Source organism: Agelaius phoeniceus, chromosome 3 (assembly GCF_051311805.1).
Source record: "Agelaius phoeniceus isolate bAgePho1 chromosome 3, bAgePho1.hap1, whole genome shotgun sequence".
Taxonomy (NCBI): domain Eukaryota; kingdom Metazoa; phylum Chordata; class Aves; order Passeriformes; family Icteridae; genus Agelaius; species Agelaius phoeniceus.
In genome coordinates this window covers 91974453-91987602 of record NC_135267.1, presented here as the reverse complement: position 1 = coordinate 91987602, position 13150 = coordinate 91974453, and the positions used below count along the sequence as shown (strand labels likewise).

The window sequence follows — 13150 nt, the reverse complement described above, 5'->3', positions numbered from 1 at the left end:
GGCTTCTTAAACATCCTACAACTTCTATAGCCATGAATTCAACACTGTCTGGTACTCCAAAGTCCCCATTTTCCACCTGTTGTCTTTATATTCCTGCAAGCAAGGTGTGTGTGTGTGTGTGTGTGTTAGAAAATCCTGTGTGTTTTCTTTAAGCTTCTCAGTGCTGCCCTTGTAATCACACTGTACAACACATGGCTTTAATTGTGGATCACCCACAGCAGAATGGATAATACTCATTGTATAGGGATTCATTCAGGGCAGTGTCATTTAAAGTATGTGGTAATAAAGCTGACTGACAATTGGATAATGCTTTGTACTTACTAGATGTATATGTCATCTTATTTTCTAAAGGATCAGCAATCTGACTTTGTAAGCATATTTTTAAGAGCATTTCAATTAGCATATTTTACTATGTTTCCTTAGTATGCTGTTCAATGTTAATGTAAGCACCTGCATCTTTTAGAGAAAGTGAAAAATATATTGATTGCAGGTTTGTTTCTGTATAATCATACTAGCTGAGATGAGAAAGTGTGCTGCAGTAAATAAAGTATGTCAGAAACACTATGTGAGACCAAAAATATTACTATTTCAGTGAATCAAGTTTGACTTAGATTTTGAGAAAAATCAACTGTTGTTTTATTATTTTAGGCTTTTGGTACCCAAACACCATCACACAGTTTAGGCTAAAGAAGACCTGCTATTTACCAGATACTGGGGTATTAGAATTAGAGGAAACTCAATAAAACTAACAGATTAGGTCAAAACAGTTAAGGCACTGCCTTATAAAGTGAATAGAGAGCCCCTAGAATTCAGTTGCACAAAATTTTGTGGGAATGGGCAGTACCAGCAGTAAAAAAAAGGTTAGAAAAATTACGTAGCCATATAGGCCATAAATTAGTACTGAGGAGAATGGGGGAAGGTGTACCTTCTAAATGTCCTCATTCTGAAGCTTTGAAGATGCTGGTCAGTGAAAGGGGAATTGACTTCAGAGTATGATTAGACTTAGCTGAATATTTTAGCTAATATTCCTTCTTGCTACTGTAAGAGACACAATGCTTAGTTAAATGGGTGATTGGTCTGATTCAGTGGGACAATTCTTGTATTTCAGATAAGATAATTTTTTATTATGATGAGAAAAATATTTAATTTCTTATTTAAGTACACTTTTGCAGTATATTTGAAGGCTATTGAACAGAAAACTGATTTAGTCTGGGCTATGATAGCATTGTAAAGGCAGGGGCAAAATGTAATGTTTTCAGTAATACTCAAAATGAATTTTCTGTTTCACAGTTACTAATATGACTTTTATCAGCACAGTTCTATTCATATTAAATACTTAATTTTGTTCATCAAAATTGTTCTTAACATTTTTCATTATATTAATATTTCGTTGGATTAAGAATTTCTAATAAATTTCACATATTGCATATCCCTTCTTTATTTGCATCCTGTATTCAGTATTTAATAGAGTGGATTTATCCTTATGGCAATTTCTCATTTGAAAGTACATGTGCAATGCTGCTAATAAAGGGGTACTTTGTTTGAGTGCCATGTTAATGTTTCTCCATTGCAAATGATCCATTAAGTTCCATTACACTTAATGAAAGGCATATCTTATAATGAGGCATCAAAGGAGCCACCTTAGGCTTAATTATTGTGTCTGTCTCTTCTCATTTTCCTACCCCCTCAGCTTTTTAAAACCCTACTTTTTTAGCTTTTTGGCAATGTACTTCCTTCTAAATTAAGAAAAGACATATTTGTCATTATAATAGTTACTTTTTCAGACATTTTCATCTTAATTGGGAGCATATTTTCAGCAGCAGTTAAAGGTAGAGACATTTGCAGAACTTGTGGTGTATCTCATTTATACTTTGCATATAGGTGCGTAACACTAAGAAAATTATATCATCTATCTTCTTAATGCAAGGCAGATAACCCTTGCACCTGAGGTGATATTAATGGGATTTCTGTTTACCACACCTGTGGCTTTCCAGTGTTCCTAATTAAGTTTTAATCCTATTTAGTTTTAATCAGAGATAACTGTAAACAGACTGATATTAAAAGAAAAAACAAAACAAAAAAAAAACCCAAAAAACAAAAACCTAGATGATGAACGTAGATAAATCCAGGGCTGATGTACACATTTCTTGCAGATGAATAACAACTGAGAGGCTGCTTTCAGGCTCTTTTATTTTGAAAACATAGGGAAGGTAATGAGACAAGATAGGAAACTCCCTGCTTTTAGAAAACCCTACAGAAGATGTGAAACAATGTGTGTTTACCTTCTTAGATGATAAGGGGCTTCTCTTACAGTGGTCAAGAATTGTGAGACAACCAACTAAAACTTGCATTTCTGGCCTTCTCAAAGGCAGAGTTTTATTTCATAATGAAAATTGATATCTAAGAAGAGAGAGAGACTTGAAGACCTTCTGTTTCAGATTCCTAAATACTTTATAGTGCATATACTCACCATGAAAGCCATTTAAAGCAAAGCAGGTCCATGGCATTGCTTGCTCCTTGTGCTGGGTTTGTTCAGAAGAGCTTAAGTGACCTTACTGTAGGGACCTAAATCTGATATTGGATGTCTCTTCAAAATGAAAGGTATGAGCAGTCTTTTCCTTTGCATTTTGGATAGTATCTCTTTAATGATTTTTATTAGTCTTCCATATATGTGGCTCCTAAGGTAAACACACTTAAAGTATGATTGAATTGGAGAATCTACTCTCTGTTTCCAGTTTGAGTGCTTTGTTGGAGGCAGCTCACTCTGGAATGACAGATGGTTTGGGAGCTGTGTTGTGTGGCTGCTTGCGGGATTCCTTCCCTCTCATGCCCTTTGTTCCAGCTCCATGCAGCCCTTCCTTAGCTTTTGGTGGAAAGTTTCTTCCTCTACCTGCTTATATTTGGACTTGAAGTTGCCATTTAGCTGCATGGCTGACACTTTTCCTCTGATGTGTCCCTCTGTCTGTGCTGAGCATCATGCTCTGGGCAAGAGTTCTTTGGGAAGGGTGGCTCTTTCTCTGTCCTTCGGGCTCCTGCTTGGGAGAGGCAATGCCAGGTCTCCCAGCCTCCTGCTTCTTCAGGGGAAGCAGATAGAAAGAAGATATCCCAGGACTTTCTCTCAGCCTCTACTAATGCCTTCAGACTTCTCATGCTTTTGCTACCACAATTTGCATTGCAGTGTGGAACTTTGATGCAGGTCAGGGCTGACAACCCTGCAGAAGGCAGAGTTGTTATCAAAGAACTTGTCAGTGGTCTTCTGTCACAGGACAGCTCAGTGAAGGCAGTACTTATCCACAGAGTTCAGTATAAATCTTTTCTTTAGTAATATCAAAAAAGCGTTATGGAGTCAGGTGTTTATTATAGATGAAAAATGAATGTAAAGCAAGAGCAAGATTCCAATGTATTCACTTCTGTTGTTGTTTTTATGAAAGTTGGTATCAGTGAATAGATCTGGATTCAGCAGCTGCTTGGAAGACATCCTGTGTGTACTGCTGTTCTATGAGGGTTGCAATTTAAACAGATTTCAACCTCAGTACCACATCTACTGTAAGAGTTCAATCTTTAGACCTGGTTTACTCATTTGCCTAAATAGTAAACAATAAATCAGTGATTTCAATGTACATTTTCTAATATGAAGCTGATGGATTTTAGGCATTATGTTACATACTTTACTATTAGAATACTTGATTTTAATGATGGCTTTTCTCTAGGCTGGTGAATTTGATTGAACCATAAGTAAAATGATGCATTGCAGGATAATAGTGACATTGCTTCTTGCAGACAAAACAGTTCCAGAATCTCGTGCTTGATAGCACTCAAAAACTTATAGTAAGCACTGGAGAAAGACAGTAGTCATTGATAGAAGGTGGCAAAACCCAAGAAAAATCCATTATTTGCGCTGGATTTATATGCAGAAGCTCAGCTGGAATTGCTCTACTGATACATAATGCAGGAATGCTCCTTCCTTGCAAGGTTTTCTCATAGCTGGGTGTGTGGCCTTGTGAGAGTTTGCATGCCACACGGGGAGCTCAGCAGTGTGGTGGGACACATGGGGAGGGGACTGATAGAGAGTCACAGACATTATCACACTTATAGCTCTGATATCTCCTTCAGCACAGCCAGTTGGATTGTGCTGCTGGGGTCTTTTGGGACCCTGAGTCAGAAATGCTTCTTGCGTGCTGCTCATTTTCCCAACTGTTGGATTTGTTTACTTTTTATATTCCCCATCATTTGTTAGCAATGGGAGCATTCAGTGTTACCTACAGTGGGAAGATTGTTCTAATTTGTTTGTTTTCTGTTTTTCCCTTTTATAACAGAAAGGGAATCAACCAAGGAAACACTATTTACCGGTCTGTGATAACAGTGTTGAGCAAGGGACAAAAATCTTGCTGCTGTTTCAGTATGATGAGAATGAAAACAATAAATGACTTCCTTCTCCAGCAATGAGAATATTGGGCTCATAGATGTCTGAGCAGCTGTTTGGTTATTATTTAGAGCTTCTGTTAATTGAAAATGGACCCACAGTCAATATATGCCACTGTCTTTATTGGGTTTCTCAGAACCAGTTTCTGCCAATAAGAGATTCTTTAGAAACATTTGCTAGTAATTTTCAGGAACTAATAAACTAATGTCATTTTTGGTAAACGTTTTATCAAGGTATTTCCTTTCCCAGATTAAGTAATAAACCATTTATTTTCCTTACATTCCACAACGGAAAAATACAATATCAAGATAGATTCTAATTTTAGCATTAATTGAGGCTCCTTGCTTGGTTTATAGAGAATAATATATTGAATTTGCATTAACTGAAATGGACTAGTGTCAATTTAAACACGTGTTTATTCTCTCCTTGTCCCTGCCAGTTTCATGCAATGGACACACTGCATAAACACAACTATGACCTGAGCAGTGCCATTGGTGTTCTGGTGCCACTGGGAGGGCCTGTCTTGTGTAGAGATGAAATGGAGGAGTGGTCAGCATCAGAAGCTAGCTTATTTGAAGAGGCTTTGGAAAAGTATGGCAAGGACTTCAATGACATTCGACAAGACTTTGTAAGTATGAAAGCAGTGCCCTTTCCTGGAGCTGTGTTTTGCCATGGTTGAGCATAGTTGCTTTCTGTAGGTTTGGAAGGTGTAGCTAGGGGAGAAATCTGTGTAGCTGACACGTGTGATTAGCATATCTATACATTTTATCTGGCTGGAAGTCAATATGCTTTCTTGTTCACTGCTGTTGTTTGGAAAGATGGTGACAGAAGATAATCTTTTTCGTGGTTTAATATCAGGTAGGACGTCTCATGCTAAGAAACTCCAATAAGGAGTTGTACAAGGATCTTGCAAGCATCTGAAAAAGGTCCAGGAGCTTTGCAGAATTTCACTGGAAATTTGTGTTTCCACAATTTCCAGTGAAATTCATTAGCAGCTACATGGCTGACTCCCCTGGGTGTTTTTGGAAAGCTGGGGTTTCCTACTATGATTAGCAGAGAGAAATTTGAATTCAGATAGGTTTTAAAATGTACTACAGGGAGTTGTTTTGACATATTAGATGTTTTGGCAGTTCTGAAAAGTAAAAGAAATGTTTTCCAATATGTTCTAACTACAATCATTTTTGTACTGAAGTATCAGACTATAGGGCAGTAAACCTTTAATTTGCTAATTCTAATGCAGAGTAATGAAATCAAATGGATTCTAACACTGATTGCTAGAATTGCTAGTAATTTGCTGCAATTTTTTTCACATTTTATGGAGAGCCTTTTTCTTTCAAGGAAAAATATTTCCTCTGTTGTACCATGTTCATGTCGGGCTTCATGAAAAAGTTAAGATTTGAACCAAGGGAATTCCATTTTTTGAGACTGAAGTCAATTGAAACATTTTCACATTCATCTCATTCTGCATGACTCTGAGAACTCAGATTTTAAAGTTTTCTTTGCAGAAGTTTATTAATAGTCTTTGTGAGGGGGGGAAAAAAAAGGTACTGTATGGTAAATGTAGAAGTCCTTACAAGACAGAAGTCCTTACAGGACAGTGGGAGGAGGCTTGGCAATGAGCTGTCTTTCCTTCATTTTCACAGTTTGAAATGGAACAGGTAATTGAATGAAGGTGGGAAGTGAAGGCTATTGTTTTTCTAAGGAGCTGACATTTTAATAGGTGTATTACATCTGCATGCTTAATTTTGAGATTCCTAAGGGAGAAAATGTTCATTACATTGATGACGTAAGGTTGAACATTGCATCATGGCTGAAACAGCTCTTTTAAGTTCAAGAAAATATTACCAAAAACCAATATTTATAGATATTTTAGAACAGAAATCTTAAGGTAAACTGCATTCCTCATTATTTCTTATACAGGCAAATGGGTCTCATTTGTAAGTGTACAAGAGTTCAGGACTATGCCTTCTAATTAAATGGTTCCTAATATATAATATTTGGCTTTTGGAAATGCCCTAAGCATATAACATGTTTTATTGGCTGTTTACAAGTTGTGTCCTAACACAGTTTGTGAGCAAGCATGCAGAAGGCTTGTCTCTGGTATTTATGTAGTATTTTTATTTTCTGTATAATTTTTGTGTTACCTACTACTGCATTAAAGTGGTGCAGTGTAGTATCATGTAGCAAGAATTGCTTTGCATTTGTAATATTCAAATGCTAGATATTTGAATGACTTTCATAGAAGCTGTTTACAATGTTAAAATTTTGTCTTGGATACCTTGATAAAATTTTGTCCCAATATCCTCCCTCTTTCACTAAATCTTCCTTCCCAAAATGCAGCTCTTTTGCCCTGGTCACCTCCCAAAGCAGAAGACACACCCAGATCTGGTGATAAGATTGCATAGTCTACTGAGAGCACCTTAACCATGAGTCAGAGTGCAGCACAAATGGATATGGGGCACTAATTAATTGCAGCTTATTTTAGTTAGAACAGGGATATTATCTATTCTTAGTCAGTTTTTTTTTTAATTTTTGGAAAAGTGTAATTTTAATCCTTACAAGAACATCTATTTTATATCTCAGTTTATATGGCACTAAGAACAGTGCAGAGTCTTTATTTAATTCTATGTCATTTGAAATCTTTCAATTATGTTAGCCATTGTCTAGTCTTGGGATTTCTTAATTTCTCTAGTGTAAAATTTGTGTTCTCACTTCCTATGTAGCAATCTAAAAGTGCAGGGATTTGAAAACACACATTTGCTTTTTAAGTAATCATCGAAAATAGTCCTTCGAGATTTAGATCACAGATATGTGAAAAGTTTCTGCAAGGTGAGGTAGGTATAACTATGTAGCATGTAAGCAGTGATTTTCCACCATAGTACTTTCATCTGTTATCCTCTCTCTCTTCAGTGGCCAGCCATTGATAAGTTTACTTCTGCTAAGTACTCTTAGATGTGTTGTAAGAGCAAGGGCAAAGAAGATAATGGGCTGATAGTGTACGTGTGAACTTGTTTGAGTCTCCAGGTAGGATCTAATGATAAAATTAAATCTGCAGTGCCTGAGATTAAACTCCAACCTCAGCAGTTGTGCAGTGTTGCCACAGGACAGGCAAGAAAGTCATGTTGCATGGCAGAAAGGGGCTGGTAGCAGTCTGCTGAAGCAGAAGGGTGATGTAGTACCTGCCTGAGTCATTACATCCCACAGGAGTTGCCTTTTCTGTGTCAGCCCAGATTTGCAAGGCACAGCTGCTGCAATTGCAGCCTTACATGACAGTTCTGTAAAGGGCAGATTAATTTACTTTTCCAGCAGTTACTGGGAACTGCCACTGTTTGATGTTCCATGTGCAGCTCAAGTATTAAGCTACAAACACCAAATGTTAGTAAACAAGATTGTTATAAGTTAAATGGTGTAAAGGTCTTTACATTTTTTTCATGGCTAGGAGATGCTCAATTGTAATCAAGTTACCAATCTAGCTGTTGAATAATAATTTTCATCAACTGTTGACTCATTCACTCTTATAGGAGAGGTTCTTCTATCTTTAAGACTCTGTGTGAATCCTAATCAAGCTAAACCTTACAAGCTAATTAAATTTACTTGATGTGCTTCAATTATTTTACATTCCAGAGTAGTAGAATGGAAAAAGAATGAATATTCTATATTCTCCAAATGTAACTATTTTCCTAACAGTAAGACAAAGATGATATACTTGTTAATTCTTAGTTTTTCATAATCAACAGTTTTCTAAAATTTGTAACTATTACATCTCAGATATGGGCAAGAAAGACCTTAGTAATCAAGAATATGGACTGTTTATAGAAAGCAGGAGCAACTGCTTTCCAGCTTTAGGAAATTGTGAAAACATGCCTTAAAATTACCATGTTCATTTTAGGATGCTTTATAATCTTAATTTTTTCTTGCTGATCTAATTTGATTGGTCTATTTTTAGCCTAGAGAAACTAAAGAAATTTAAAACTCCCCTCTCTCTGTTTTTGTAGACCTGATAGTTTTTGCTAATTTTCTGCTTCAAAAATGTTGTGCAGATGAGCATATTTAGTTCTTTCAAGAACAGAATTTGGTAATGACAATGTATTAATCTGTGGTTCACAGCTTCACTGGCAGTTCAGAGCATTAAGTGCATAGGTAAATGAAATACAGGTTATCCATACTCAGTCTGCCAAACAGCTTTTCCAAGTTTTGAATCAAAGTATAAAAGGATTACAGTTATTTGGTCCAAGCATCTTAATTACCTTCCTTTAATTGTAAATACCTAATGAATAAATAAACATACTGGTGTCACAGCCATAGTTAAAACAGATTAAAGTATTTTCTAGAGAAATGACAAGCATTTGTAGCATGAACATGCTAATAAATACTCAGAAAGGAAAATAAATATGGATATGCTAAAATGTACCAATTGTCAATGGCAGGTAGTTGGGGTGACAGCATTTCACCTGGATGCCAGGGGGAATGTGGACCTGAAGACTGAGAATCATTTTATCTGTCACCTTACATCAAAAACATCTTGTCACTGGCCTTTTTGAGGGAACATTTCTCTCAAGGCATAATTTACCTGAGAAAGCAAAAAGAATTTTAGGAACCTGAGTTATGTTACTATTGAGACATCAGCATAAGAATTTCATACCCTGTTGCTTTTGGATCAAATGTAAATGTTCAGGGATTCACACACTGTGGAACATTTCTGACTCTGAACCTGAATCAAGCAGCTTGAAAAATTCCTTTTGTAGTCAGCTCCTGCATGCAGGGAGAGGAGTTTGAGATGATGTTCCTCTGGTGTTTTAGGAATTTAACCAAAGGTGCTGGAAACTCTTCTTATGGCTTAAAACATGCAGAAAGCTGCCTAGTGGGGTTAGTATGGTTGGAAAGATCAGTTTCCACACCTGTATTTTCTGGAACATCCTAAACTTTGTCCTCATTTCTAGAAAGCAGATAACATTTGCATTAATGTGTGGTTCTAGAAAATATAACACACAAATTACATTTCCAAGTTATGAAGAAAAATTGCATAAATTTTCGATGAGACATACTAATTTAAATTATAGAAAGACCTTGTGGAGATAAATAGATTATTTGGTGATAATTAAAAATGATTGCCTAATTTTCTCCCCTACACTTAGGTTAACACATTTTTATTTTACTGATGAATGTGGGTACCCAAAATAATTGTCATTATCAAAGGCACCTTGTTTGTACAGAGATTTTTGTGAAATATTTATTCTCAGTATCACTCGTGTTGCTCGGGGTAACATTTGTCCCTCGCATCCTTTTGTTTCTTGATAATAGTTGAGAGCATGTGGGAGTTTATGCAAAACTAGTGGTAATGTATGAGCAGCTGAGTTGTTATGGGACATGAAAAATCTGAGCTATGTATGGTATCCTTTGTATTTTTTAAGAGTAAAATTATCATGAGACTCAAGCACAGTCTTGTCAAGATGATTTCTTTTAGTCCTAATGTTTTTCTCCAACGGACACACTTCACAAAAGAGAAGTACCTCTGAGTTTTCTGATGGAAATCTGCATTCTATTTTGATAATTTTGTTTAACTACATGGCTTAAAAAGAATAAATTACATTTAGATTTGGATGGATGATACCATAATTCTGCATACTTGTTAATTGTTGTGTATTGTTAATTGCAATATGTAGGTTTTTTGCATATGGATTCTAATGCAGTTATTTAACACATTCAGGTTTTAGTATTTGCCTCAACTATACTTGATTTTAACATGTGTTTAATAAGAAGTGGACATTGCAATTTTTTGGAACCACTTTCACTTGTAACAAATGTTTTTCAGCTCCCTTGGAAGTCGCTGACTAGCATCATTGAGTATTACTACATGTGGAAAACCACTGACAGATATGTGCAGCAGGTAATTCAATGGCTATTTCAGAATGAACCAGTCTGAGACATTCTTTTAAAAAAAGTGATCTTGTTAAACCATAAAAATCTGTTTTTGTTCTTGAAGAGATACGTGATGGGAGGCCTAAGGTAATATTTTGGGATATAGACCAGTGGTGTTACAGGCTGCATTGTTGAATCCTCTGCTGTACGTCCCATAGCTGTGAAGAGCTTTTTAGCCTATTTGTATTCTATGCTGGTTTGAAGCAATAGGATTCCTGGTTCCCCCTTCAGTAGGGGATCAGATGGAAATGGGCTGCAGAGCAAATGCTTTAGACTGTGAAGCTCTGCCATGGGACTGAAGGAAGCACAAAATACGTTGTGTTACAGTGGCTGATGGTGTTATGAACCCTTAATTGGTACTTCTGGATGAAGCATTACTTTGGCATTACCAGCATTTCAAAATTGAGACCATTCTGCACACAGTGGTTTTGTTCATCCTTCTGATTGAATATTCAACTGTTTGGGTTGATGTGGAGCAAAAACAAATCAAGATTTTGTTGGGTACCAATACTGAGATGTTTTTAGCATGTTTAGGCAAAATGTCAATGTTGATGCTTTTTATATAATGTACTTTTAATATATTTACTCCTTGGTTTAGACCATAAAATACTTGAAAAGGCTCCATTTTAATTGCTGATTTAATGTTTAAGCTAGTACCTCCTTTATTCGCCACATGATTGATGGTGATGTTATGGACAGTGTATTGAAAATAATTTTTATGCTGTAATAACTACAGCTGTACTATTAGACGGATCTTTGGACTTGTTTCAAATTGAATGTGTCAGAGGGATGATTAGTTCAGGTTGTTCTGGCTTATTTGAAATTGTTTCTACATCATCTTGTTAGGGCATGGAAAGTAAGGGAAAGGTTTTTTACTGCATGGTAAAGTCTTGGAGTATCACTAGGACATTTTAGTTCTATGGATAATACAAATAGAATGTAATATGTTGCCTATAAAGGCATGTTTTTCTAGGTTTGTCACCATTCCTTTCACTTTAACCCCTTTTTTTTCCACTGTTGGTTTTTGTCCTAGAGAGGTGCTGTCAGCAGAGATTTGCTGTGTATCTTGTCAGCTCTTAATGGCTGGGCAACAGATTATCTTTAAGAATCAGATAAAAATGTGGCTTTTTTTTTCTGAAATGCTCCTCTGGAGTAGTTGGTGAAAGACTGAGATTCCTTTTGTAGTTCTCTAGAGCTCTTTATGATTCTATTGCTACAATGATCAAAGTCTATGTGTTAAGACTGCATATCTTTTCACAGGATTAGGGTTTTTACAGGAAAATCACATAGGCTTTATGGTTATCTGCAACTTGAATGCTCTGGTAAATGCCTGTGTTTTATTTGTAACTAAATAAACTTCCAACATCCTACTCAGACCATGGCAATACCGTCAGGATGGAATTCTTTAGACATGTTCTTTCAGGGTCACCTATGTGATCTTCAGTAATAAAACCAGTGTAGGCCAACTGTTTAATTTTTATTCTGGTTAACATTTCTATAATCCTTCCTAAGAAGGGATCAGAACTTCATCATACCCTTGTTTAGTTTTTTTTGAATGGTAAAAATTGATACCGTTCAGTCAAAACAATATCTGTAGGGTTTTTTTTTCCCAAAAAGAACAAGCAGTGATAATTGAATGTAGTTCAGGGAGAAAATGTATTCAGTAATAAAGTGGAAATTTCAGAATCATTCTTCTCTAAATCACATGCTTGAGGGGCAGGGGGACTTGTGGGAATGGGAAGATGAAAAAGGTCAGTGCACATACTTGAATCTTAAAATACAATCTCTGAGTTCTAGATCAGTGTGATTTAATATAAAAAATTTCTTTTAATTATCTTTATTTCTTTGTGTGAATTGGATGTGTTGTGTCAGGCATAAAAAAGGTTTATTTATCATAATTTTTACTAAATGTTATTCTTGCTAGGTTATAAATGTGGTGATTTAATGGCAGTGGAGGTACTGCTACCACCTTGCTTTGAGAACATCTTCCCTTCAAGTCAAACTGAAGGGAAGATATGTTAAAGTTCTCTGAATTTGTCTAGCAAAATTAATTCAGCCTTGGGTAATCATTCCTGTTGATAGGGCACTTCTCATGTCCACTGTGTTATATACAGTGTTTGAGGAAGGCCAGGTTTGATTGATTGATTCTACTGAATGAAAACTTATTTGTGGTGTTCTCCTTGAAAGTCCGATTCAACGGGAAAAGACTTTATTGAGACTTCGTAAGAGGGAAAGAGTGAACACATTAAATGGTGCCTAAATTGTTCTTCTGCAACAGTATAATACATTTGCCTCTCATTTATTTATTTCCACTGTTGAAAACAGTACTAATTTAGGAAAGTGGTCAGTTCTTGGGATATTTGTAAGTTGATGTTTTTAACAAAAGTTATTTTAACCCACAAACATTCATTTTCAATGCTAGCATTAGACCCCATGAAAAACTGGGTTAGTATAGTCTGACCTCCCCTGCAATGCAGTCTGTAAGACCTGTTTGATATACTGTTTAAGATGTAAATTTTTTCTCCAGGTAAAGCATCAGCTCTCTTTGTTACATTGCTCCAGTAATTCATTACATTGCTCCAGGGATTTGTTACAAACTGGTGCTTTGTTTCTTGTCTAAATATTTTCAGTTTCAGCCTCCAGCTTTTACCAGTTCTGACTCTAGATTTCAACAGAGGTTTAATCTCAGAAACTGCACTGTTGGTAGTCTTCTTTCTGCATCCTTTCCTCTCTCTCTATACTTAGAAGTTGGTATGTCAGTGAGAATTCAAGCTGTGACATGTTCTGTTGCTTTTAGAGACCAATGGT

The 13150-nt window shown here is 36.1% G+C and overlaps 1 protein-coding gene across 4 annotated transcripts in view; it reads left to right on the top strand.

The window, feature by feature from the left end:
• The window catches only part of MTA3 (metastasis associated 1 family member 3), a 224387-nt gene that overhangs the window by 63492 nt on the left and 147745 nt on the right, over positions 1-13150 (top strand). For all 4 annotated transcript variants that reach the window (XM_077175847.1, XM_077175846.1, XM_054629255.2 and 1 more), the window contains exons 9-10: positions 4863-5051; positions 10236-10310. In XM_077175847.1, the coding sequence (XP_077031962.1) occupies positions 4863-5051; positions 10236-10310 (264 nt within the window). The remainder of the gene's footprint in view (positions 1-4862; positions 5052-10235; positions 10311-13150) is intronic.